Source organism: Argiope bruennichi, chromosome X1 (assembly GCF_947563725.1).
Source record: "Argiope bruennichi chromosome X1, qqArgBrue1.1, whole genome shotgun sequence".
Classification (NCBI taxonomy): domain Eukaryota; kingdom Metazoa; phylum Arthropoda; class Arachnida; order Araneae; family Araneidae; genus Argiope; species Argiope bruennichi.
The window spans coordinates 15,271,789-15,298,704 of record NC_079162.1 but is presented as its reverse complement, the minus strand read 5'-3'; the positions used below and the strand labels follow the sequence as shown (position 1 = coordinate 15,298,704).

The following is a 26,916-nucleotide window of genomic DNA, read 5'->3' as shown; positions in this document are numbered from 1 at the left end:
ATTAAATTTTAACAAAATTATTTTATTTTGATTACAGATAGGCGAGTCTTTTATTTTAGGTCGCAACTCTGAAATAAAATAGTCCCTAGCATAAAATTGTTATTCATGCTTATTTAAAAATTATTTAATTGCATTTCTATTTTTAATTGAAATGACGCGAAATAAAAATATTTTCTGTGACATAGATCAATTTCTAAAATAGGTATCATGGAATGCCACATAAAATGGGATTCTTTATTAATCTCTGCACTTTTAACTCCGATATTATTTAATAAAAGTATTAGAAAAGAGCAGTAATTAATCTCATTCCTTTGATTTTCTAATTTTTTTCATCAGTAATTAGTATTCGAGCCTTAATTCTGTCCTTATAAGTTAAATATGCACGGATTTTATACCACTGAGAAGTTATTTTTTTAAAAAATTTAAACTTTTAAAAGAGACAGTTTAAAATATTAGTTTAAAAAACAATGAACCGCAGCTTTGACGCATGCATCTTAAAAAACTTGCAGAATCGGAACAATCCTTTTGAAAATCAATTCTGTGGATCCCAGGAATTGTTTTCTGTATGTCTCGGGAAATTTTGAAATCTTTGAGCTGATTGGCTAGATATTGGAGAGCAAGATAATTCAGTCAAGGATCTCATCTATATTTCTAATGTGAGCATGTTTTTCTGCGCAGTCTGATAGAAAGCAGAATTGATTAGCTTGTTATTCCGCATTAAGTGATCACCGGTAGAAAAAGAAAAGGCTTTGATTATGTTCTCTTTGCATGATATATAAATCTATTTCAGACATTAATTTAAAAATGACGACGAATACCGTTTATTTTACAGGAAAAGATAATCTTGCATTTCTATTTATGTCGGAAATTGTATGATAAACATCTTTACCATGTTTTTACTTTTATAGACCACATTTTTACTTTGTTGTATGCGTCTTAAAATTTTCAAACTTTTAAGAAAACTTTTTTCTGACATTATGAGAAATTACAAGTATGAGTTTTACGAAAGAAAAAGGATAATAAATGTTTTAAAAAATTCCACTTCGAGATAATGGTGAATCTTCTTGTTTTAGACCTCTCTAATTCCGAAAAACTCTAGAATTATGTATGTTTATTTGTGATGATGACTCAAAGCCGAGAATTAAATAAACAACATTTGCTATGTAGTTTTCCAAACAAAATTGTACATTTCTTTCAAATTATGGATGACATCTATCTAAATGTAATCTATTTGTTCATCCATATGTACGTGAGCAAAATAACTAAAAAAAAAAAAAAAGGAAGCAAGTTAGACGGATGAGATTTGGAATTTTTTTATGAATAAAAATTACAGGGTGGTTATAATTAAAGTGACCCTATTCAAATCCCTTTAAAATCCGTTCTGCTTATCGAATTTTGATGAAACTTGATATATACGTTATACGGACTACGGGAAAAACTTCTGCAGTAAAAAAAAGTTCACATTTTTACCACCAGGGGGAATTGTGGCAGCTAAAGAAGGATAAAAAATCTGTCGGTCGTTAAAATTTATTCAATAACAGAATGTACTCACCGTGTGCTCCATTGACATCAATTTAGCGTTGAAAGCGCATTATATTGTTTTCAATGGTAGCGCGAAGAAACCTCGAGGAATTGCAGCAATATGACGTGCAATGGTGGCATTTAACTCAAGTAAAGTCCTAATTACTCTTCCATAAACACGTCTTTTAGTAATCCCGACAACCAGAAATCACAGGGATTTAAGTCGGGTGAACGAGGAGATTAGGCATGCTGTAAAATCTCTGGATATTACATGATTTTCGCCAAAATTAGCACTAAGCAGTTATTTAACTTCGCGCCCGATGTAAAGAGTTGCATGTAGTCTGAAAACATTGCTATTCGTGTAAAGCAGGAATGGTTTGTTATTGAAGGAGCTCATTGTATAGTGCACTCGTGACGGAGCATAGCATGTTTTAGGACCTTGAAGAGATAGAGTTTCAAAGAAAAACGGTCCGAAGATAAAATGAGCACTAAATCCACACCATGCAATCACGTAATCAGTTGTTAGTGGTACAGGAGGTGAAGCACCCCATATGCGGCAATTTTGATAGTTCACAGCTCCATCTAAAGAAAAGTGCGCCTCATCTGACCATGCAATTTGTCAAGGCCACCCGCCATCAACTTCCATTCTCGCCAAAATTCGACAAGCAAATTCATAGAGTGTTTGGAGATGTTGAGGTTGCAACATTTACACCACGTGGATCTTACATACGGATATCATTTTAAAATGGATCACAGAATTTTTCGCATTTTCAACCACGGATTCGCCAACTCACGTGATTCCGACCGAGCACTTGCTGAAGATTAGCTGAAACTGGAGGCTCTTATAATCACAGCAGTTCGACTTTTCCGACAATTTCATTCGCAAACGGTTTTCGCCTCTTCCTGGCAACAGAGTCAAGTCTCCCGTCTCTTTACATTTCATTATCATCTTCATCAAACCTTTCTTAGACTTGGGCCTTTTTCGCCATCCCTTTAAACGACGATATTCATGCAGCACAACTAAGTTATTGTTGCCGTTTCGGTAACCCAGTTTTACCAGTAAAGCTCAATCTTTTTCCCGTAAGGGCATAATTAACAATGACAAAGGCACGCAGAATAATTTTCGGGCTGTGACTGCAAGTCTCTTTATAGATTTCATTAATTTTTAAAAAGAAGTTTTAAAACAATCGCCTTGTGGTGGTCAAAATTTGAAATATTTTTTTATTGCAGACATTTTTTTCTTATGGTTCACATAAAGTGTATAGCATCAAAATCCGATGGATAGAATGGGTTCTAGAGGATCCCTTTAATTAGAACCACGACGTAGATGGTATCAAATTTTAGACCCATTTCAGCATCGGTCACTAATATTTCAACACATCATTGGTATTGATTGATTTTAATTAACTGAAATTTATTTCATTCATTAATATTATTTAAAATTTTATTCTTGTTTCGTTAAATTTTATTATTATAACTTGAATTTAGCAATAATTTTATATGATTTCTGTTCTAATTTATATGTTGATTATTGTTTGGGATTAAGTTGATTTATTACATTTTCCTTTGAACAATGATTTACACTTGAGATAGCTTCATTGAGATTTGATTTTTATGTACATGTTATTATTGTAACTTCATTCTCACTTTACTTCAAAAACTAGAGTCAGATTTGGAATCGGCAACGAGATACGGTTGTAAATTAGAAAACTCAACCATAAATATTTATAGGATTATTAAATTTACTGTATTAAAATAATAAGTTATTTGATTTTAAAGACAAACAAAGAGTTAAGATTGTAAGATTGTGTAAAATTGGATTTTGTAATTTTGAATCACGTTATTTGAATACCGAATCTTTTTCCAATTCCAATTTTATTTTTCCTAACGTTTGATCCTCAAGCCTTGTTAGGAAATATAAAAAGGATGGATATATAATGATGGGAATCTTCAGTGAAATCGAAACTCGAAAATGCAGTTCCTTTCAGGCTCAAATCGTTAAAAGAAAATGTAGTAAAAGCCTTCTGAGTGACGGAGGTGTGGTTGTTTAACACATTATTTTTATTTATTTATTTTCGCATCTGGAAAAAATATAGAGTTGCTCTAAGTATCTTTTTTTTCTCACAATTTAATTGTTTAGACATTTAATAGGAGAAGAAAACCTAACCTAGTTTATACAATTATGTCCGATTTTAAAAGGTTTGTTGGAATAGATGATGAATAGGGATTAATAATAATAGGATATAATGTCTAGATCAAATGTCAGGAGACATTATTTAAGATAAACCGATATTCTCCATAGAACATGAGGTCGCACGTGTACTTAAGCGTCGGGAATCAATTAATATTTTAATTATCACAAACACCTCTGTGGCATCAAACAACACAGAATCACAGAGATACTCCTTTGGAGATTCTAAGAAAGAAAGATTCGTCTCATCATTTCGAAAGGGATCACTAAAGGCTTTGCAAAACTCATCTTTGCTTATTGTTTAAGTTTTAGTGCCCAAATTGCTTTTTTCTACCTAAAAATATGAAGTTCTGACATTGTAAAAAAATGATTAGCAATATGGCCTTTTTTATCTTTCTTATTTTCATTTTTCTATATTATTTCTTATCTCATTCTTAAAATTAAAAAAAAAAACCTCGATTCATTTGAAATCTAATTCCAATGAATATTTCATCCATTATTAGAATCAATTTTTTCAAAATTAATAAAAGATTAATGTCTAAGTTTTGAATATTTATTAACCTATTTTTTCATAAACACATTAAGAATTACTAATTAATTTGAAAAGTTATTTTATTTTAAACAATTTACAAAAAATATATAGTCGATGAAGACATTTAATTTTTTCTCACTGAATAACAGCTGAATCAGAAATGCCAAATAGCTGTTAGAGTAACACTTTCTAAATGATACTTAAAATAATTATTCAAGTAAAATTTCAATACTACGCGTATGATGAAAGCAATCGCATATCTTTTTGTAACTATTCTTCATTGATGAAAGGCTTTTTATTTTACTTACTCTGTTCACTTTCGGTAGACAGTCTAAGATACTGAACATCAGTTTAGCATTGCCTTCCGGATCATCAGGCAGACAAACACTAAAACCATCTACAAGCATATCGAAGAGACCTTTTGTAAACAATGGTTCCGGCAGTTCTCGCAGGTAATCCTTCAATACACCTGAAAGAAAAAAAAATAACTCCAATTGAGTTCTTTTCCAACATCAGCACTACAATAGATGCGCTATTGGAGACAGTGTTGGGAAAAAGCTGATTTTGCTTCACCAACTGAAACATGATTATTACCATTTTGATTTATAAAATGAATATTGCGTGACTTTTCCTTTGTTACAGCAAGTCTGTATTGCTATAACACGTTTCTGTCAGTGCAAAAAGTAGCAGCAAAGACAAATCAGAGACGGTCGTTGGGTATGTAGCAATACTCACATCAGCTAAAAAAGACAGAAAGCTGTTATAATAATTTGATAATTTGTGTGATTTCGTTTTGAGAGGGATCGCGTGTATGTGCTTCCATTTTCCACGGTCACCACTTATATCGCAGCTGCTGCATCGACGGGGACATGCTTAAGAAAGTTTAACAAAAATTCGTAACCAATGTGATTATATCGTAATACAAAAAGATAGCATATTGAACATCTGAGATGCTTCCATTCAACTCTCGAAGAATATTCATTTCTAATAAATACATCAAATATGTATTGAACAATAAGGCTTTAAAATGATTACATTCATTTTTATTTCAATATGTAAACTTTATGCTTTTATTTATTTTATATGTTCAGCGGAAAAGGTCATGGATTCGAGTTAAAATTAAGCTGGTAATGTTTCTTTTCATGCTGTTTGAGTAAACTTTTTAAATGATTGGAAGCTGTCAATGGTTATCTTTAATGCATGAAATTATAAGAAACAATATTCTTTACCAATTCTCGCTGCGTTGCTTCTTTTGCTACGTTTGTGGTCATAAAGGCTCCGCTATAAGACGACACGTGAAGGAAGAAAGTGTGATTAGATAAACTAAACGACAGAAATTTTGTCCAAAGTCTAAAAATTTGGTTATTGCAAATGATTAACTTAAAATGCAGTGAATATTTGCAATAAAATTGATGTTAATTAATAAATATCGGAAATTATTCTATTCTATTCAGAATGTCAAGATATATTTATCGATGGCACAACAATTATTATAATTCGTAGGGTGAATCACAATTCATGGCAAAACCTCAAAGGAAAGTGGAGTACAATGAATAAAAATAAATATTATACAATCATTGAAAAATGTTTCTTCAGAGTAGTTTTTACAATTACGGCTTAAAACTGTCTCTACCAACAATAATATGTGGATGACAACATTAATGGAGTAATTGGTAAAAATTTCAAACACAGCGTTCATTCTCTAAAATGTTGGCTTGCCGAATATTTTAGTGGTGAGGTCCTTTAAAAAATGTACGCCAACTACTTCAATTTGTTGTTGTTTATTTTCTTCCTGTTGTTTTTATCCTTATTTTTATCTGTTTTTATCTATGTATATAGTAGTTGTTTCTACTTACTTCTGTAAGCCTTGTGCTGTACTTTGTGGTGCACAAGGATTGATTTATTATTAAAAATAGTAATAACTACTCCATGTTGGGAAGGAAAATTTTGAATAATAATTATAAGACATGCAACGAAGAAACATAGGATTAACGATATCGTAAAGGAAAAAATATTCGCTATTGTTATATAAAAATGTAAAAAAAAACAAACACGGCTACACATTTTGAAGTATGAATTGGAATTACTAACAACATACGGACCTCTTTTAAAATTGTAACTTGAGTTATGTCGGTTGATCACGTATAAAAATTTGAGAATAGATCAAAATACTTTTAGAAGTGTTTTGCATTGTTAGTTTATTTACTTATTTTTACAAAGTTGGTATACGTCATTGAGTGATGTTCAACGAAAATATATAATAATAATGATAAATACAAAAGAAGACAGGAGATAAACCAATTAGCAGTCAATTAAACGCCCAAATTGGGATTTTTCTGAGATCATCACCAGAAAGCATTTAACTTTTCTAACAACGCAAATATTGTGTAATAAGAGAATAGCAGAAGGAGAAAATGAAAAATTTATCTCGTTGGGTTTTGAGGTGGTTAGGCTGCTTTTATCGCAGAACAAATTTGGCGCACGGCCAACAATATGATGGTCGCTTTTTTCATCTCTCTTACGCGAGGTCCGCCTCTGTTCTTTTGATTTATTTTCCTACGCCGCATGTCGTTACCTATTATTTGGTTCTGGTGCTGCTCTCACTTTGCTCCAATAGGAATTCGCTTTCTTTCGTTAGAAGACATTCAGAGAGAAAGGAAACGTAAATAATTTTCTAAATTACAATTCAGATATTTACAATAAAAAATTTTGGTCCACTTAGAGGTAAAGCTGTTTGTCCAAAATATATTTATATTTCAATTATATTCTCTCGTGAAATAATTTTTTGTATCACTGCTCTTTTCAGAATTGATGAGCCATCTCTGCTTTCGTGTCTATTTTATATGTTTGTACCGCTTGAGCTTCTATATTTCTATAAAAAATATTTGCTGTAGAGAATTTTGCCACTCCTTAAAGTTTTATCTGATTCAATCAATATAATTAATAGAGGAATAACATTTGTCTCTAAAAACGTGCAATGTGCCAAATTTTTCCAGTGTACAAATAATTTTTACATAGTTAATATTATCATCAACAATATCTCGTACTTTACGTTTTAAAAGATTTTAATCTAGCGCAACTAACTAAATTATTCTCGAAAGCGAAGATCTCAAGAAGCAGGTTTTTCTTCATAATGCCAGTCCTCTCATACTGCATGCATAGCACATGAACCTTCAATTAGGATTCCTCCTTCCTAGATTTTGCTGAATTGCATGAATGTTGATCGAGCAGTTCCTTCGGTGAGTTTCACTGCTGTTGTGGTTATTTGTAAGTGTAAAACTTTTCGTTATTAAAAATAAACAAAACAAAAAAATGAAATTTTAAATAAAAAATGAAAGAAAGAATTAATTAGTGATGATTAAAAAAATTTAATATCTTTTTAGCATAGTTAAGTTCGAAATATTTTTAAAAATATATATACAAATGGCTTTTTCAAAAAATTTTACGAGAAATATTGAAGAAGCTAGAAAAATGCGATATGAAAATTCCCGTAATCCTAATATGATACAATTTGGAGACATGACCTATAGTTTAAGAATCTTTGTTCTAAAATAAAAGAGCTTGAAAGAACACAACTTCTTAAAGAATATAACAATAATAGAATATAACTATATTCCCTATGCCTGTAAATAGATGTAATAAAATTTCTTTTTGGTAGTTCCTATTGTTACACCAAATCTCGGTTTTATTTTCAGTATTAAAAAGAATAAATATTTTCTGATACATACTATATTGCCAGGATATTTTATGTACTTATAAAGATTTCAACGAATGAAAAATCTTTTAGTTGTTATGCGAACATTAAGACAAAAATTATCATTAAAGTTTTACTAGAAACAAGGCAAGAAGAGTAAATCTTATTTTTTAAACAAATTTATATAATATTAATAAATGCCATTTATTAATTTTAAATTTAGTTATGCCATAATTTTTTCCAAAAAATTTGAATACCAAAATAATTTCCACCCATCTGATAATTTCAACATTGGTACTAATTATAATGTCATCATTTTGTGAACTATCGCGATTATTTTTGAAATATAAATGTACCAGATTCTGTTATGAAGCATTCATATTGTGCAACGAGACGAAAAATGTCTTTCGTAAGTCCAATAGACGGGTTTTAAATGCTGTTTTTTTTTTTTTTTTTTTCATTTGAAGTACTTTGCAGTTGTAAAAATTCTGCATGGGTAGGCACTTCTATTGACAATAATATATTTTAATATTTTTAGAACTTATTTATTAGTTAATCAATTGATTTTACTTAAATTTTGATTCCACTCGAGATTATTTACATGATTATGAATTTGAGAAAAAAAAATGATTTTAAATTTCCATAAAATTCCTAAAAGTAAATTGTGAAATATTTATAATGACTAAAAAGTAGAAAGTAATAAAAATTAGTCTTTTATAAACATGATTTTATGAACGTACTATAAAGTGGAATAATATTTTTTTTTGTCGAAGATGAGGGGATCAAAATTAAATTGTAAAAGCACTAGAAACTGAAAAAAATGCTACAAGGAAATTAAGTTACAATGGATAACCATAAAGGGGATAGGGTAACTGGGAATGAAGATTGCAGAAGTTACCATTTAATTCGGTTCAAACTATGAGAAGAAAAATGCTTATAATTTATGTGAATTTATAATCATATTCTGAAAGGCACATTAAACAGTATCTTTTTTCCAAATTGCTTTAACTAAAATTAGTTAGTTACTAAATTAATGTTCAGAATTGCCCCGTTACGCTCCCAATTATCCTAGAAACTACGAAGTAATTGAAAACACAAATTTTTGGTTTCTGATCACAGTAGCGAACTAATCTGAAGAGAATAGATTTGACATAAGAATATATTACTTATTGCCTTAGAATTTATTTTACCGCCTGGTGTTAAATACCCAAAACACTATTTTTTTATTGACTTTCAGCAGAAGTATATTTTATTTTAAGGAATATTGCATAGAAACTCTGTTACTATTTAATACCTTCAATTAATAATTCTTAATCATTCTAGCCCAATTTGGTCGGAAAAGTCAGACAATGAACTTTTATGAAAAAGAACGTGGATGAACATTTTAAGACGCGAGGAGGAAATATATAATATTTAAGAAACTTACTTTAAAATGAATAAAGAATAGTAGTTCAATTTCAAAGTAGAAAATAAAATTCCCATTTCAAGTAGAACGTTCAATCTCCAATTAAAACTAATTTTTCTCAGACATTCACACTGTCAGGAAAAATTTACTCAGCGATAGAATCTGGTAGTTTAACTTTTATCTATCTCTCGGCAATCGTAAACTATCATTCACTAACAAAAAATTTAGATTGATCCTCTACAAATTTATCACATTCAGCTGACAATTGTCAACTACATCAATCCTTAACACGAACCAATAATCCTACTTTTCGGTACATTTAAAAAAATCGGTATTTGTTGAAAAATCTACTATGGATATTTCGAGATATTACTTTCTCTTTCCTCACAAACACTGTTTCTAACCGAAAAGAGTCAAAATCACAATTTCCTGATTCAACTTGACGTGGTCATCCTTGATCTCAGTTTTCTTGTTTTATTATACTCGGCGCCAATCAGCATCAATTCATTATTAATAACCGGTTTTCACATGTGAAAAGTTTTATATATGAAGATCATATGGTAAATTCTCTTAAAATATCAGTAGTTAATTTAGCATAAAATATAAACATTCTAAGTGGGACAGGGCATTACCCAGTTCCTAAACTTTAATATCACTTTCTATCATCCAATAAATTTTCAAAAAGCATTAAAATATAGGTTTATATAACATTAAAAGACTATTTCTAAGGATGAAAATAATCAGAGGAAATTGAGAATCCTATCTTGTTTCTTAAGAGATAATCTAAAAATGAGAATTAAATCTTACTCTTAATCGTTATATCTTACAAATTTAAGAAGTTCGTAACTTAGCAACTTACCTTGCAAATAACCAATGTAGGGGCGGAATAATAACTTTTAGAAAAGTTTGGTTTCCTTTTGTTTTCTTTTTGAATATAGTTGCAGCTAAGGTAAAAAACGTTAGAAAAATTTCAATAAGCTTATTGTCTTTTTAAAAAATGCCTTAAAGCACTTGTTTCCCAGCTCGCTAAGACATCACCTGGGCGTATTGTGTCATTATTCCCAGTTATCCTCATTGAGCCTACTTAACTAAAAATACGTAATGAGATTAAAAGGACAATTATTTTACAATATTTCTATCAGTGTTTCATGCTTTTAAACTTTGGTTTTGAAAACAAGAAGAACTATTTTTCTTCTTTATAGTACCTCATTAAATGCGTGCTATTTGAATTTTTTAATAAATTCACTAATATCTCAACAGCATGTATTTTCACCAATGACCCTGCTATAAAATTGGAAGCTTTATGCTGATCGAGTATCAAACCATCGATATGAAAAATCGAAAGCCAATATTAAATCAATAATACTTACTTGTAATGACATTTATATCCGGTACATGGTCTGGAGATAAATCAACATTGTGTGAATTTCTTTCGAAAGCATCTCTGAGAGTTTTCTTTCTGACAGCAGATCCACACAGTCGATATATTCCAACAATATCCAAGCCTCTTTTTTCAACCTCTTCAGCACATCGCTTTACAATTAAGGGAACGGAGAATCCTGAGTTCTCCCGAATGACTAGCGATTCCAAGTCTACTCCGAAGACACCATTTGGATTCTGCGATGGTAGCCTTTGGAATGTTTGTCTAGGATCTCTATATCTCAGCTTCAAGTACAAAGTTCCTCGAGGTTCCATTTTTAAAGCCAAGCTGTGAGAAGGTGATTCTCGAAGTATGGTCAGCAGGTGTACAGAGCCCTTGTAACAGAGTTTGTGCCGCAGTTGAGGGTCCCAGCTATAAAGGAGGAAAGCTACTTCGGTGTTGTCTACTAGCTCTAGCTCAAAGACTTCGTCCCAGTCAAAACTGTGCTCGCCTGTTCTAACCACGGTCCTCGCCTTGTGGACTCGATCACATTCAATGACGCAGTATAAGTCACGGAAGTGATCGCTGTGACTTGTTGATCTCAAGCCACGACCCGCAAGCAAGTGGACCCATAAAAGACCGCTGAATCCATCGCCGCCAAGAACAGTTTCCGAATCCTTTTCTGGTCTATACTTGAGAAATTCGCGAGGATTCAGGGTCAGAAGGTGCAATCGCTCCTCTGAAGGTTTGACAGGAGTGGGATTGGGAATTTGCCTAAGGTATTCAAGGACATAAGGGTGACCAAAAAGTGTTTGATGATTTGGCTGGTGAGATATTGTGTGACGGCCAAGTTCCGATGCCAAATCCGTTGCCGATCTCAGCAACGGTCGTCTTGTGTAAAGGGTTGATACAGATGTGGTTAGACCGACTCCACGTTGTTCTTCCTGTAAACAAAAACAATACTCGTGGTTCAAAATTTAAAAAACTTTTATATGAAGGATAATCTATAAACAAGTTTTCTTAACCTAGTATTGACAAAAACATTTAGTTTAGCAAAAGAATACGAAAATGAACAAAGACAAGTATATGCTACTATATTGAAAATTAATTCAGAGAAATACTTAGATATATGTCATATCGATGAGCACATTTCAGAACGCGTCCTAGTAAAGCTCACAAAATACTGTCAAATTCTTGTAAGACAGAAAATTGCTACGTGGAGAAAAACATTAGAAGCTTTGGCATAAGACTTTCATTATTCAGAAAACAATTCTATACCAGGCATACCAGATGCAATATCCAGGAATTATCCATAGGAATTAGGCTTGGACTAGTACAGTCCTGATACTGCCGTCGATTAGGTGAACCTCAAAATGAAAGAAACATTTGGGGAAATAGGAAGCTACTGTCACAGAAGGAAAGGGTATGGGTTGAAAAATTGAATTCGGGATCAGATTTAGCATAATTGTAGTATGCTTTTAGGATGTTGAATTATAAAAATATTAAAATTGACAACCTATTCAGAGAAAAATAGTCTTTAAATTTTTATTACGGTTTATATAATAAATAGTAAGTTGTCGCCGTTGCTGAGCGGCTGATTAGCACAGTTGTCAAAGTGCTGGCTCCGGTCCCGTAAGGTTAGGATTTCCATCCTTGTTGCGTTTATTTTCTTTTTACAAAATATTTAAAGTAAATTAACTATTTACAACTAGGCATTAATAATTTATAATGAGGATATAAAATAATTATTATGTTATTTTTACAAAGATAAATATTTATTCTCTAATTATTTAAATTACAATTTAATTTTTTAGCAAAAAATAAATATAAATATGAGTGTTTTTTATTTTTTCCAAAATTATTTAATTTTAATTAACAATTTACAAATATTTCCAATTTATATATTACTGTTTATTAGGCGCAGGCATTTGGATTTTAGGTAATATTTTATTTATTTACCTATTTGGCAGATAATATTTTAACTGCCGAATTATTACTGATTAATTAAGTTACAACTCCAACTGAATTAATTGAGTACAACTTATTAAGTTACGGCACTCCAATGCAACAAAATCCAGGAACTGACACGTTTTCTTAAAATTTCTAGAAAAATAAGACTTGTAGGACTCAAGAATTTGAAAATATATTTGTAATGTAATACTTGCTTAATCCTTTGTATATTGATGGTATTTAATGGTATTTAAAAGTACTAAAATCAGGCTAATATCTTCTCAATATGACTATGTTTTTTTTCAGGCGATATACAAAACAAAACGAAGAGAAGAACTCCAACGACAAGTAGCAGATATCAGTTAAAGGCATAAATTAAAAATTTTTAATTATTAATTAAATTAATCAAGTTATTTTAATTAACCTTAAAAGTTTTATTTTCTTTCCTAGGTTTATTCTCTAAAAACTTATTTACTGATGAAAAATAAAATTAAAAAATTGAAGGTAAAATAATTTTGTATGGCTTAAACTTTATTAATATTTTATTTATTTATTTTTATAAGTTTCATCTAAGGCTTTTCGAGAACATTTCACTGTTTGGAATCTTACTGGTATTGTTTTTTTGGTGTTCGTATGAATAAGCAATCTAGATATTGAAACAAATATTTGTGAAAAAACCTTTATTTCCTTAATTTTCGTTTGGATTTGAATGGCCATCTGTCTGCTCGTTCAATAGCTTAATACCTGGTTTCATCTCTTTCCTTTTCAATACTGATATAAGAATTCTATGATGTTTGCTAATGCATTATAATCATGTATTTAATAAATTATCAGCTGCTAGATATAATTTCACGATAAAAATATTTTTGTAGAATTAGAAAAAATATTATGTTACTCTTAAAATCCCAAAATCAAGAATTTCTAATGATTTTAAGATGTAATAGTAATTTAAATTATTTATCACCATTAAAATTATGTTTATAATTATTTTAAATGTTCAGAAATTAAATTCTTATTATAATTCATCTGGTGGGTGCACAGTGACTTTCGCATAAAAAATCAGTAAATTAAAATTAATTTAAATCGTTAATTTACTAGTGTATTGGTCCTGCCAAAAGTTTGACGGTTATTTTCAGGGAAAGGGCTGGCTATTGTGCTTTAATATTTTCAAGATAGAGCATCCTAAATTCTAAATGCTATGCTAAATCTCATATCGAATTAAATTTTCCAACCTGTGTTCTCCCCTTGTCAGTCAGAAAGAAAGTATTATTGTAATCAGGATACGATTTTTTCATTAAGACTATACATAACTTTGCAACAAGGAGTTTATTGTATATTTGGAAATGTGTTAGGATAATAATAACACCATTTTTTTTCTTGTTCACATTTCAGTCATTTTTAGAATCAAATTTCTTACATTCGGGTAGACTAAAGAATATTACATTTCGTAGAAACTTTCTGCAAACTTTATCTCCATTGATATAATGCAATAACACTTAGTAGTAAAACATACGAAATTTTATTCCATTTCGGCTGTGCATAGTGCAAACAAAAGTTTATTCCAAATATTCTTGTATATTTAGAATTATAAATTTTAAAACAAGAAAGATATTTATATTTAATTGAATCTAAGAAATATATGTCTTTCGAATGCATATTTTCATTAAATTATATTATTTCATTTATTTCTGTCAATTGGGATAAATGCTAATATTTCAGTTAAAATGATTTTAAATAATAATTTGAAGTTCTATTTCAACCCAAAAATTTCAAGAATGAATAATCGCCTCATTTTTCAAAACAAAATTCAAAGACATTATATTAAAAATGTCACGTTTATCGATTAGAATCCACATTTTATCTGGGATGTTGAAAATTATTCATTTTTACTAAGGGATAAAATACGACCTACAAGAAGTATGATTAAATGCGGTTATGGACCAAATACACAAGGTCTAAGTGTAAGTAGCTCACAAAAAAGGAATTATTAAACGATTTAATCAGATATTTTTTTTCTAAAACACAGCGTGAAAACCAGGACTACAATATTCTTCCTGACACTCAATACCTTAATTCTGCCATCATCTTTCCTACTGCAATGGAATAATTCAAAAGCGAATGTCGGTAATGATGGATCTGGCAGAAGACTTCTAATTCACAAGAAAGCAGAACCGTTGCTGATTTAAGCCTCGCAGTAATATCAAATGGATTATTTTTTTATAGATTTCAACATATTCGATTTTTATTACTTGGATAATATTCTTTTTTCTGTAGAATGTTATGCGTTGGCTGAATCTTGGATCTGTTATAAAGTGTGTGTGTGTTTAACTTGAACAGATTTTAATTGCCATATTTTTACACCATTTATTTTGTACTTGATGTTTTTTTGTTTGTTTCTTCTTTTGTTCCTTTTATTACTTATATTTGGTATAAAGCATTCTGATTTTTAATTTTTATTTTGATTTATTTCGTGCCTTCTACAATTTTGCGTTCATTTGGTAACCAAAATTTACTCTTAGAAACTGAGTATATTTGTTCAAAATTCTGGTGTGACATATAATTTTTTTCTTAGTGAAATGTTTTTCTAATGTTTCCTGAAACATGTTTTTTCTTCACGCATATGTACATTTCTAATATTTGTAAATCTTAATGATTTTATTTGCAGGAGAATGGTAATTAAGGTCATGTTTGAAATTAGAAACAGTTGGCAAGTCTTGAAATGTTTTAGCTCACCAACAGGACATTGCAGAATCGATTGTCTGGGGAATTATCAGAAGCAGACGAAGCACAATCCAAATATCACTTCCAGAAAATTTAATTGGGTTTTGGACTTTTGGAATGTAAGCCGAAGAGCAGACTAAGTTCAAACTGTGCGGACAAAATTAAAACCCATAATTACGCGCAATGACCAGAAAAAAAAGCGCATTATGAACTGTATCTTTTTTTCAGTAGTACAGTTTCAGGACTACTGATACCAAAGTTTCATCTCAGTTTTCAAAACTGACTTTATAGTGAATATTTGTATAATAGTTAAATATCGTTTGTATAAAACAGCGACTGATCGTGTTACTCGCATTCGTGTTGCATTCGTAAATATCACGTAAGTACATAATTAAAAATCATTTCCAGTATTCGAAATAAAAATTAGATTATAAACCATAAATGCTAAATGTTTCTTATATGTGATTTTTTTTATCAATAATGCGTTAAATTAAAAAAAAAAAATCTTAAATATATATTGCGTAAAATTTTTAAATATATATTGCTTTGAGCGAATTATTTTACTTCAACAATATTGCTAAAGCGTCTCTTAGATTTCTTGCCAAACGTTCTCATCGTAAAGATTGTACAGTTTAGAAGCCACCATAACACTAGAAATCGCCTCCGTAAGTCCCACCGAGTTCAGTTAATCATTTACAATTTCTTAAAGAAATTCACTCATCATGTTAAATCAATTTTGTATTATTGTTATATGCATACAATTTAAAATATGTATATGGAAATAAAAATAATAAAGAAAATATGTTAATTTGAGAGCGGTGATCTTCAAAATTGTGATTTTTGGCTTTTGACGATGGACGATTGAAGCCAAATTTCATTAATCCTCATTTCTATCAGGTACAATCATTTACCACCTACATTTCTATCAGAGCTCAAAATCTTTGGGAACTGATTACAAGGATATACTATACCCAAATATATATTATAATGACGGGGAAAAAACCTATGAGTTTCTATGACAATCTGCATTTCATAAAAAGCCATATATTTTATTGCCAAATCTCCTTAGAAATAGAATATCTAAAATTTAGATGAACCGAACTTACTTGTTTGAGCCTGTCCAAGAGAGACTCGGCACTGTGAGCGCTTCTCGGCAATTGTGGTCGAAGATTCGGGGCTCTTCGTGTGCGGTCATATAAGACGGAAGTGGAAGGGGCTCTTGTTAACCACTGACTATACTCAGCTGATGTGAAAATGGGGGATGTCATACGACGAGCTGTAAAAGCGAGGGAAAAAAAGAACTTTGATCAAATTAAGGATTTAACATTTTTGAACATATGAATGAAAAAGAACAGCCATTACGAAGCTCGGTTAACTATTCTCGATTGATATTATAAATTTTTTTTATCAACCATTTTTATTGAGTTTTTTTTGAATAAATTACATTGTTTTGTATAAAGCAGTTGAAGGTGAATAAGCTAAATACCAGGGGCACTCTGTTGTCTATTTGTTGCATTAATGTCCTATTTTACATTAATGAACCAAATGATGAACTTTGTAATAATAAGCACATCATATAACGAAGACGGCAGCTATTTCAACTGATTTTTCCATCAAATAAATGTGAGTCTTTCATCTGCGATGCTTTTGATGTGCATTACATCTAATTCACGGAAGATTTTCTTTCTCCGGGTCGAATCTCTGTCACCAGCCTCAGGTACACTCTAATGATCCATTTTCTCTTTTATATTATGATAACAGAAATAAGAAGGATAATTTTAGAAAATATACGTATGACTTTTTCGAGGTTATTTGGAAAATGTTTACAAATTTATATTCATTCACTACAGATATCTCATTTTACTCGATTTCTCGTTCATATTTTGCATTGAGGTGGCAAAAATCATGGGATAGCAATATGCAAATATACAGATACCAGTAGTATTGCGTACAAAATGTATAAATGGGCAATGTATTGGCAGGGATTTCATTTCTATTCAATGATTCATGTGAAAAGGTTTCTGACGTGATTATGGCTGCACGACAGAATTAACAGATTTTGAACGCGGAATGGTAATTGGAGCTAGATGCATGGAACATTCCGTTTCGGAAATCGCAAGAAAATTCAACATTCCGAGATCCAAAAAAATCAAGAATCTGTAGATAATACCTAATTTCAAATATAAACTCCCACCAAGGACAAAGCAGTGGCCGAACGCATGCATTTAATGACTGAGATAAGCGACATGTGAATAGAATTGTCAGTGTAAACAAACAAGCAACACTGCGTGAAATAACGTGGGGCGCACGACGAATGTGTCTGTTAGGACAGTGCGGTGAAATTTGGGTTTAATGGACTATGGCAACATAATATCAACTCGAGTGTCTTTACTAATAGCACGGCATCGGCTGCAACGCCCCGCCTGGCTTCGTGACCATATCGGTTGATCCCTTGGCGACTAGAAAACCATAGCTTGGTCAAATAAGTCATGATTTCAGTTGATAATAGATGATGGTGGGTTTCAGTGTGGCGCAGACACCATGAAGCTGTGGCTGTTTTTACATAGAATGATAATAGAATGGTCTTTGATCCAAATGAACTGATCATTGACTGGGAATGGTTATGTTCAGCTACTTGGAAACCCTTTGCATCCATTCATGGACTTCATGTACCCAAAGAACGATGGAATTTTTATGGAGGATAGTACTCCATGTCACTGGGCCACAACTCTTTGCGATTTGCATAAAGAGCATTATGGACAATAATAGCTAATGATGTGGTCATCTAGATTGCCCGACATGAATCCTATCGAACATTTATGGGACATAATTGAGAGGTCAGTTCATGCACAAAATCCTGCACCAGCAACACTTTTTCAATTATAGACTTCTATAGAGGTAGCATGGCTAAATAATTTTGCGAGGGACTTCCAATGACTTGTTGAGTCCATGCAACGTCGAATTGCTGCATTTCGCCGGAAGAGTCCGATACTTTATTAGAAGATATATCATGTATTTTTTCACCTCAGTGTATATCAAAGAAGCTATAAAAAATTTAAATAAGAATCCTTGTTTGAGGATGTTTAGAGGTAATGTTATCCTACATTTTTTGCAAATGGAGCCAGGTAATTTATTAAATTTGAATCCGATTAATCGCTTAACTGTTTTGCCCGTATGCCATACGTGTATCGATTTATCGAATTTTGATAGTTGTAAGCAAAAAATAAACCTTTCATAACGATTATAATTCAATATTAAAATTACTTCCATTGCATAGATAAGTCAAGTATTCAATTTTTCTATTTTTTTTATTTCAATTCTATTTGAATCAAAATAAGAAAATATTCCCAAAATAGAAGGTGCCATCTTATTAGATAGTAAAAAAAAAAAAAAAAAAAAAAAAAAAAAAACAGTCAAGTGGTTCAGCATTAGATTGATACCATAGACACCTGATTTCAGTGGGTAATGGACCCTCACAAAATATCCCAGGAGCTCGAAAGGTTTGTTTGCTTTAATTCAATTTGTTAGATTTATCCCATATTTTGAAGCAGTGAGAATAACATTTTGGAGCGAATCTAAAAATATTCAGACTACGAAAGGCACTTTTAAAAGAGTCTTAAGTAATACTGTTAGATTTTTTCAACGGTTTGATAAATTTTCTGAAATCAATTCATGAAGTTGCATTTTCATCAGATTGATTTTGATACCCAAACATAATGAATGGATTTAATTTCTGCTCCTTTATTTTTTGCAACTTAACAATACAGCGGCGGAGTTATGTGTATCAATAGCTATAGATGTTCCGGATGCCAGTAGTAGGATATGCCAACAAGATAAAACATTAGTGTGTTCATTTAAAGCCGTATATGACAAGGAGACGAAAAAATAATAAGATATCTTAGAAGTCATTTACCCTTGCTAACTCATCCAAAACGATTAGAGGTGAAAAAAAAATTATACCCGGGTGCCTACAACAACGCCGCTGTTCGATTAAGATAATCAGAGCTTACCTCGATCTCTCCTGCCGCTTCGCGTTGCAGGTAGTTCAGGAGCCGAGAGAGCTCCATCACTGTCTGATTGGGAATCGTAGGGCAGTAATCGTACAGTCGCGGAGGCAGGTTGCTGCTGCGTTATCTGCTGGAATCTCCGGAAGTCCATTTCGGACATTCGCACTCTGGGCAGTGAGTTGCTGCGGGCTGCTTGGGTCGCCCCATAAGCCCTGGAGAGAGCAAAGGAGGGCCTAGAAACTCCCCTCTGACGTTGCGCCATGGCGTTTTTAGTGCTTTCGGTAGCTTCAGTATCGGAAGCACTCCCATCGATGGTGGGACGACGGCGATTAGCCAGAGTGGAAATTGCCTGAGGTTGAAGGGGTTGAGATATCTCATCCGCTGCTCTGTAAAAAGGAAGGAAAAGAAATGTGTATTTTTTGGGGGGGGGGAGGGGTTAGAAATACAACAACAAGAAAGGGTAAAAATGAGAGTACGTCTTTTTTGTACACAGAGTACAAGTCATGATGTTAGGAGCCTTAAGTAATAGATTTTGCTAATACAAGCGTGTCTTAAAAGTATCTTCACAGTTTCAAAATAATAAAGACATACATTTCTGATTTTTTAATTCAATAATTAAATATTATTTGTTTTAAAAAAGAAATGAACACTAAGTAGCACCATGTCATCCATATTATTATATCTTTTAAATATGACTTTACCCGAAGAGAAAGCTCAAATTATTGCTTGGTTTGTAGAGATTAAAACTGTAACTCAGTCACTGTGTAAATTCTGAACTATTTACAATATAAATTCACCTCCAAGACTGAAAATTTATGAATATCATAAAAGATTCATGACTATTCTCAAATATTTCATAGAATTTGGTTGGAAATCTTTGATGACTTAATGATTATGTAGGCCTTATGATGCACACATTAAAATATTTTTAATATTTCAATAACAGCTTAACTTTATTAACGATACTTTCTTTAATGAATATGTCCCCCTGAATTATATATATATATATATATATATATATATATATATATATATATATTAAACACAAAGATACTTTTCGAATTCCCATACTACGTTTACTTGTCATAGTTTATATAAAGATATTTTATGTCCAAGCTCAGTAGATATTGTTTGTTAGTTTTCAGTGCAATGTCTGTGCACTGAAAACTGTCAGTGCTCTGTTGCAATTATACCAAGAAAAATTTTTTCCGTCGAGATAAATTTCTCCTTTTATTACTTCAGGCCTTTTTATTTTCAGGCCTTGTATTGAAAAAGTTATGTCTAAATAGATAAGGCAACTGTTAATGTCTTCCTTTCTAAATGAAACAGAAGAATTATATGAAGTATTTAAGATAAGGTGTAAAAATGCGCATTCCTGGTATTGCTTCATAACCTAATACAGTATGACAATAAGTAAATTACGACGTCGAGTATTTTCTTAAGTGTATTTTTCTCAAATTTTTTAATTGTATTCATGTGTATTTTTCCCAAGTGGGAAGAAAATGTATTTTTTCTTTTATTGTTCAAATAGAAGAATAAAAGTAATTTTTCATATTTTTCTTAATGCCAGGGATTTCAAATCAGATCCTTGCAGGATGTTAACCTCGAATAAGTTTGTAAAATTTTAACCAAATGAAACAATAGATCAAATATATTAAAAAGCGTAGAACCATCACAAAATGATTTATCTTATATTAGAGTAATTTATAAGATATGGAAGAGAACTTCAAACTGGCGTAACGATTACGAGACTAACATAAAAAACATCCTTAATAGTTAAAACATTTTTTATAATAAATTTCTATAAGTAGCCGGAAAGAAAAATTTCAAATATTTGTTGAGGCGTTTATTTCCTTTTTAAGTTGGATGGTTTACAATGGCAGAAGTCTGTAAATAAGAATTATCAAATATTTTCCACTTAATGAATATTCTAGATTTATTGTAAGAGTTTTAATGATAGCTTGGTTTAAGCTCCAAAGAACTGTCATAGGAAAAGATTGAGATGAGAAAAATTGGATTTTTTAATGCAGATTATTATTTATTCCTTCTTTGAAAATTTATATCACTTTATAGCAGTTAATTTTTAATCCATTCGTTGCCAAAGATTAATTTTCCAATTTCATTAGGCAATCCCTTCTATATCTGAAAAGTAGAGAAAGATTCAAATCATTAAATGTAGATGTGAATGAAATGGTGTCAATCGCCATCAATATGTTAAGGAAGACCCGAAAAAATTAATTAATTAAAGTCATTTTTAAATAATAAAATAATTTTTAGTTTTTATTCCAGTGATGCCGAAAAGCTGAATTTTGATAAATTCCAAGATGAATAAAGCTCGTAAGTTCTCTCCTATAAGAGCGCGGTGCGTTAAATATTAACAAATTTAAGTTAGTGTGCGTTGAGCTAGTAGAAAAACCAAAAAGAAATCAATAAAATATAAAATCCCATATTTATTAGAAAGCATAAAACTCGTCAAATGAAGTAAAAGGCTAGTGCTGTGTGCACTGACGAATCATTCAGAGGTTGCCACTGTCTCTGAGAAGAAAGGAAAAAATTCTGAAGATAGGTTCTTATTTCTGACCAATATACTATAATCATACGAAGTTGAAGGAAAAATAGAATGGTTTTCAGTGGTAACTTTAAAAATGCATTCTTCTCTCGTATGCTTGTAAACGTGGTAGCAAAGTGAAGATGAATCGAATATGCTTTAGATATTTAGGTCGAAAATTTGATATACATTTAAAATGCGAACACTACACACCGAATTATATGTATTTAACTATTTCAACTTATTAATAAATAACTCTTTTAACTGATTTGTTAAATATTTACTGTTTTGGGAATAAAACTGCGCCAAATTTCATTCATTTAACTCATTGCATTTATGAATTATCATGTTAAGCTTTCAAAATTCGGTCAAAATACGGACTATTTTTAAAACCAAAATTTTAAATTTTGATGTGGAAAACAAGTGCTAACACTTTTTAACTATAACAATATTTCTTCTCTTTCCGTAAAGTAAGAAATTCAGCAGTAGAAATTGGAAAAGTTGTTTCTATTGAATTTGTGAATTTACTTTCAAAGGATTTACTTTATAAATTTATCTCGAGTAATTTATTATAATGTGTTTGCTCAGACATAGCATTTTTACTTTCTCGTGTATGAAACATATAAACATAAAATATTACGAAAGTCCGAAAAAATATAGTTCACGAAAATTGTAGATTTCTATCATCAGAAGTCTGTATATCTTCATGTTATGGGAACTCTAAAACTTTTAAACTCCTGTGAAATTTTTCTGAATGTCACAAAAACCAATTTATTTCTAGAAATGTAGACTTTTATATCATATCCGCCAAAGAGCTCGTTGTCTGTCTGTTCGGGTTATGTGAACGGAATAATTTAAAATTGCAACCTACTAGAATGATGAAATTTAAATAAATTATGGGGTTTTACATAAAAAAATGTAGAACTGTAACAAATGATGGACCCAATAGTCCAAAACACAAAAGGCTCCATATTGTATTATGAGGAGAGCACAGCCGCTGATTTATAGAAAAATAGAACCTGATTTTGATACAATAATGGAAAAAGTGTGTCTTAAATCAAAGGTCAGTTTTATTCAGAAATATCAAATATTTATAGTACATCATCGCATAATCTTTTACTACGAAATCGAGAATTCCCTCACTATGGTTGATTATGAGCTTTACATGTTAAAGCAAAAATTAGATCAACTGAACCACTTATTTTCAAGTCTGATTTAATTTGAATTATTTTAAAACTCCTAGCTCGGATGACGTAAACAATTCCCAAAGAAAAGAAGAAGGAAAAAGAAAAAGAAAAAAAAACTTTTTACGGGCTTTCGTTTGTAAAAGACGAAAATTGGAATGCATTAAAAGCGAAGATTCGTTTTATTTTCTTTTTCCCCTAACTAAAATCAATAAGATTTTAGCTCTTATTTTTTGGCAGTCTGCCAGCTAGCTTTCCTTGACTTTCTATTTAATAGAACAGAGCAGATCCGTCAGCTACGATTCTCTGACGAGGAACCGATTATTTCTGGTCGTGAAAGAGAAGTTTTCTCTAGAGGTAAGAACAATAACAATTGAATAAAGACCCTCGTTCCAGAGTCGTGCAGAACCATTATTCAAATCACGTGCCTTCTTTCAGAAAACATGGTAAAAAGAAATTGCCTTTCTTTGAAAATGATCTTTGAACAAGGCTGAGACTCATTCTGAATAATATCTTGATTTAGTACTAGAATACGAAATCAAAAATTTTGGGTTATAGTAGAAACTTATTTTTGAAACTGTCAATGCTGAAATATCTAGGTGGATAAATATACCATCCATCTATTTTTCCTGAATTTTACAAATGACCTTATCTGCACATTTATCAGCAAGAAAAAAATAATTCTTTCCGAAATAAATTATGCAACCATTTAACCGCATTCTGCAATTTTTTTTCTTGTATTGAAACTCTATTAAAAATAAAACTCTACTCTAAATTCATAAACAAGCAAATGCTTTTACATAAATTAATAAAAAAAATACTTCTGTCTAAATGCACACATTTAAAATTTGCAAATATGGGTCACCATCTGCTTGTTATTTTGACTATAATAATAAATTTAGGATTTTTCAGCCTAATTTACAAAAAAAAAAAAAAAAAAAAAAAAAAAAAAAAAAACACCGTGTTTTTCGAATCAGAAATGACTTTAAAAAACTTGTTTGAGCGTCTTTTAACAGAAAAATACTTTACAAGAGGCTATGAAGTATGAGAAGGGTGTTAATACTTGTTCAAAAACACTTCAATTATGCAACCTCAACTGCTTTCCATGAAGACCGCTTTTAGTTTTAGGCACAATAATTTAAAATTAACTCCAAAATAAAATGAAAAAGCAAATGTAAGTAAGAAGGATTTTAATCTGATCCAAATTCCTCTAATAATGAATCGAAAACTTCTTTTAGTAATTAAAATAAATTTTGTGAGTTTTTTGAAGCATCAAAATCTAATTTACCCTGCTTACACTTGGCACTATTACTTATTTATGCAATCAATAGAGAAACAAGTCAGGATATTTTCCAATATAGATAATTTGTTTGGATTTTGATTACTACAACAAAATTTCAAAAAATTAAAATGCGCGATTCAGCTTAATTGAATAGAATTTTTAACTAAATATTAAATCTAATCATCTCATTACTGAAATAAATTTGGCAGTTGAAAGGATGGTCCAAGTATTCAAATGAAGCTTGAAGAAGGAAATTCATTAGTTAAAAAATTACATTTTGCATACTGTCAAATGTCAGTCATTATTGTGACTCGCTGAGAGAGACATCACGAAGATATCCCATTGCAGGGCTGTTATCACAATCATCAATCATTCACAGGTTATAAATTCTCTTTTTTGTTTTTGTTATCTACATATCTAAGTTTTGGTTGTTGTTCTCTGCAAAGTATGCATTACTTATGGCATAATTAAAGAATATATGTAATAAATATTTTTATCAAAACATAATTTCTGCCATTCCTAGCGTGACGATCCGATAAATTTTATGATCTTCTTACAGAAGCAGCAATTTTTTATTAGTCTCATGCCGAATCTCGGGTATTCCCCGTTCCTCAACCGCTATTAAAAAAATATTTGGGAGTTCTTTTTTTATAGTGTGATGTTTACGTGCTGATTCTGTGCGTAATATTCTCAAAGTGGCTAATGTGAATAGAACCATCTAAATTATCTTCTAAAAATATTGATACATCGTTTTCTGTTTTAAAAACTACGCGAATATCCATAAATTGATGGACCAACACATAAAGCTAATTTTTAAGCAAAATAAAAAATTGTGAGTAGCTTGAAGAAGCTAGCACAGTTATCAGTTGAGTGAAGCAGTGTTTCTTAATTGTTAAAGAATATGCAAGTATTCTGAACCAAGCGATTATTGAAGGGAAAAAAATGAAGTGGGACAATGTTAAAAAGGTATGTGTTATGTAGATGATTTATGTTTTTCTTCTCTTTTAGCAAATAAAATGAATATGCACAAGCAGATAATTTTACTCGTGGAAAAATTATGGATATATTAGAAGAAAGTGGTTCAATGAGAGAAATTGCTAGCAAACCTGGAATCCCTAAAAGTATTACTGAATGGTCGTGGAAAAGATTTTATGAAACTAGAACAGTTATTAGATATCACAGTTCTGATCAAGCAACCAAAACTACAACAAATGAGGATCATAATATGTAAATAACGACTAAAACAAATAATCAAAAATCTATTGTCAAATCGGTACAACGCTTATAGACTACCAAGTGCTTCAGAATATCGAGCGAGATGGTGACCCAGAGAATAAACTGTGTTGGTTCCCTTGCTAGAAAGCCATTTACATGTATTCCATTGAGTATTTCCAATGAAAAGGGGATATATCAGTAGTCATGTCAATTAGAAGGTTCAGCAAAGGAAAAACATATTTTTTTTATCGTCCGATTCAAGGTCCCCGAACTATATAATCTTCCATCGACACTTGGAAATCGAAGGTGGGCGCTTATGATCAGCGAAGATATAATGTTAAATGAATATACAAAAAAAAAAATTGTATTGGAAAAAAGAATTCTGAATGCAAACTTAATTCCAGAATATTACAATGTCTCAAGTAATGCAGTTCTCATGAAGTCATTGGAAGTTGTTTCACTTTTATATATGATATAGACCACTGCCATTTTGCGGTGTATCATGACGATCTTCTTGAAAATGGAGCAAACATTAAATTGAGTGATCAGCACACTCCATAATTTCCATAATATGAATAAGATACATTTGGAAGACGCATAGCAGAGCGCATTTCCATCACCATTTAGTAAAAAAAGATCTTATTCGAGACACATAGATTATAAAGAATTTACTTCGATTTCTCAAGGATAAAACTGGTTTAGAGTATGCTCAACTTAAATTATACGTGCATTACAATGAGAGTGTGTTACATACTTTACTAAAGTTTCTTAAAAGCTGTAATCAATTCTTTTGATGACTTTATTCATTTCCAAAAAATAAATTGATATATTTTCATCTTGTACCTTGTATATAGTGAGTTAAAAATTTTAAAAGTCGGTCTAGATCTCTGTCTATATTGGCAACAGAAGTATAATCGCGGATGCGTGATAAACCTCTACCGCCTGCTATTGTACTGTCAAAAGTCTTCGCATTTTATAAAGTAATTTAAAAAAATAGAAACCATTTCTTTAGAAAAGTAAATTCTTTCATGTAGAATAAAGAGTTAAAATAAAATAAAGAGTTGTAAATAATTTAACGAAAAACTTTTTAAAAGAACAAGTTTTGCGTTACGCCAATAGTTGAAAGAAGTTTACGATATGTTTTGTTGGATTAAAATACATGTTTTCTGCGACTCAGACTTTTTTTTTTTTGGACTGATGAGATCGTTGAAACATGATAAGCTTTTCTGGATGAACGGGGTCATTCAAGATACATGAGACTATTAAGCAAATGCTTGATTTCGTAGCAAAAAAAAAAAAAAAAAAT

General features: G+C 31.0%; 1 protein-coding gene across 2 annotated transcripts in view; it reads right to left on the bottom strand.

Annotated features, from left to right (window-relative positions):
• LOC129959126 (rho GTPase-activating protein 100F-like) overlaps positions 1–26,916 on the bottom strand; it is a 112,926-nt gene that overhangs the window by 13,470 nt on the left and 72,540 nt on the right. For both annotated transcript variants that reach the window (XM_056071946.1, XM_056071947.1), the window contains exons 7-10: positions 19,385–19,767; positions 16,481–16,650; positions 10,714–11,647; positions 4,553–4,713 (exon numbers count right to left, since the gene is read on the bottom strand). In XM_056071946.1, coding sequence (XP_055927921.1) covers positions 4,553–4,713; positions 10,714–11,647; positions 16,481–16,650; positions 19,385–19,767 — 1,648 coding nt within the window. The remainder of the gene's footprint in view (positions 1–4,552; positions 4,714–10,713; positions 11,648–16,480; positions 16,651–19,384; positions 19,768–26,916) is intronic.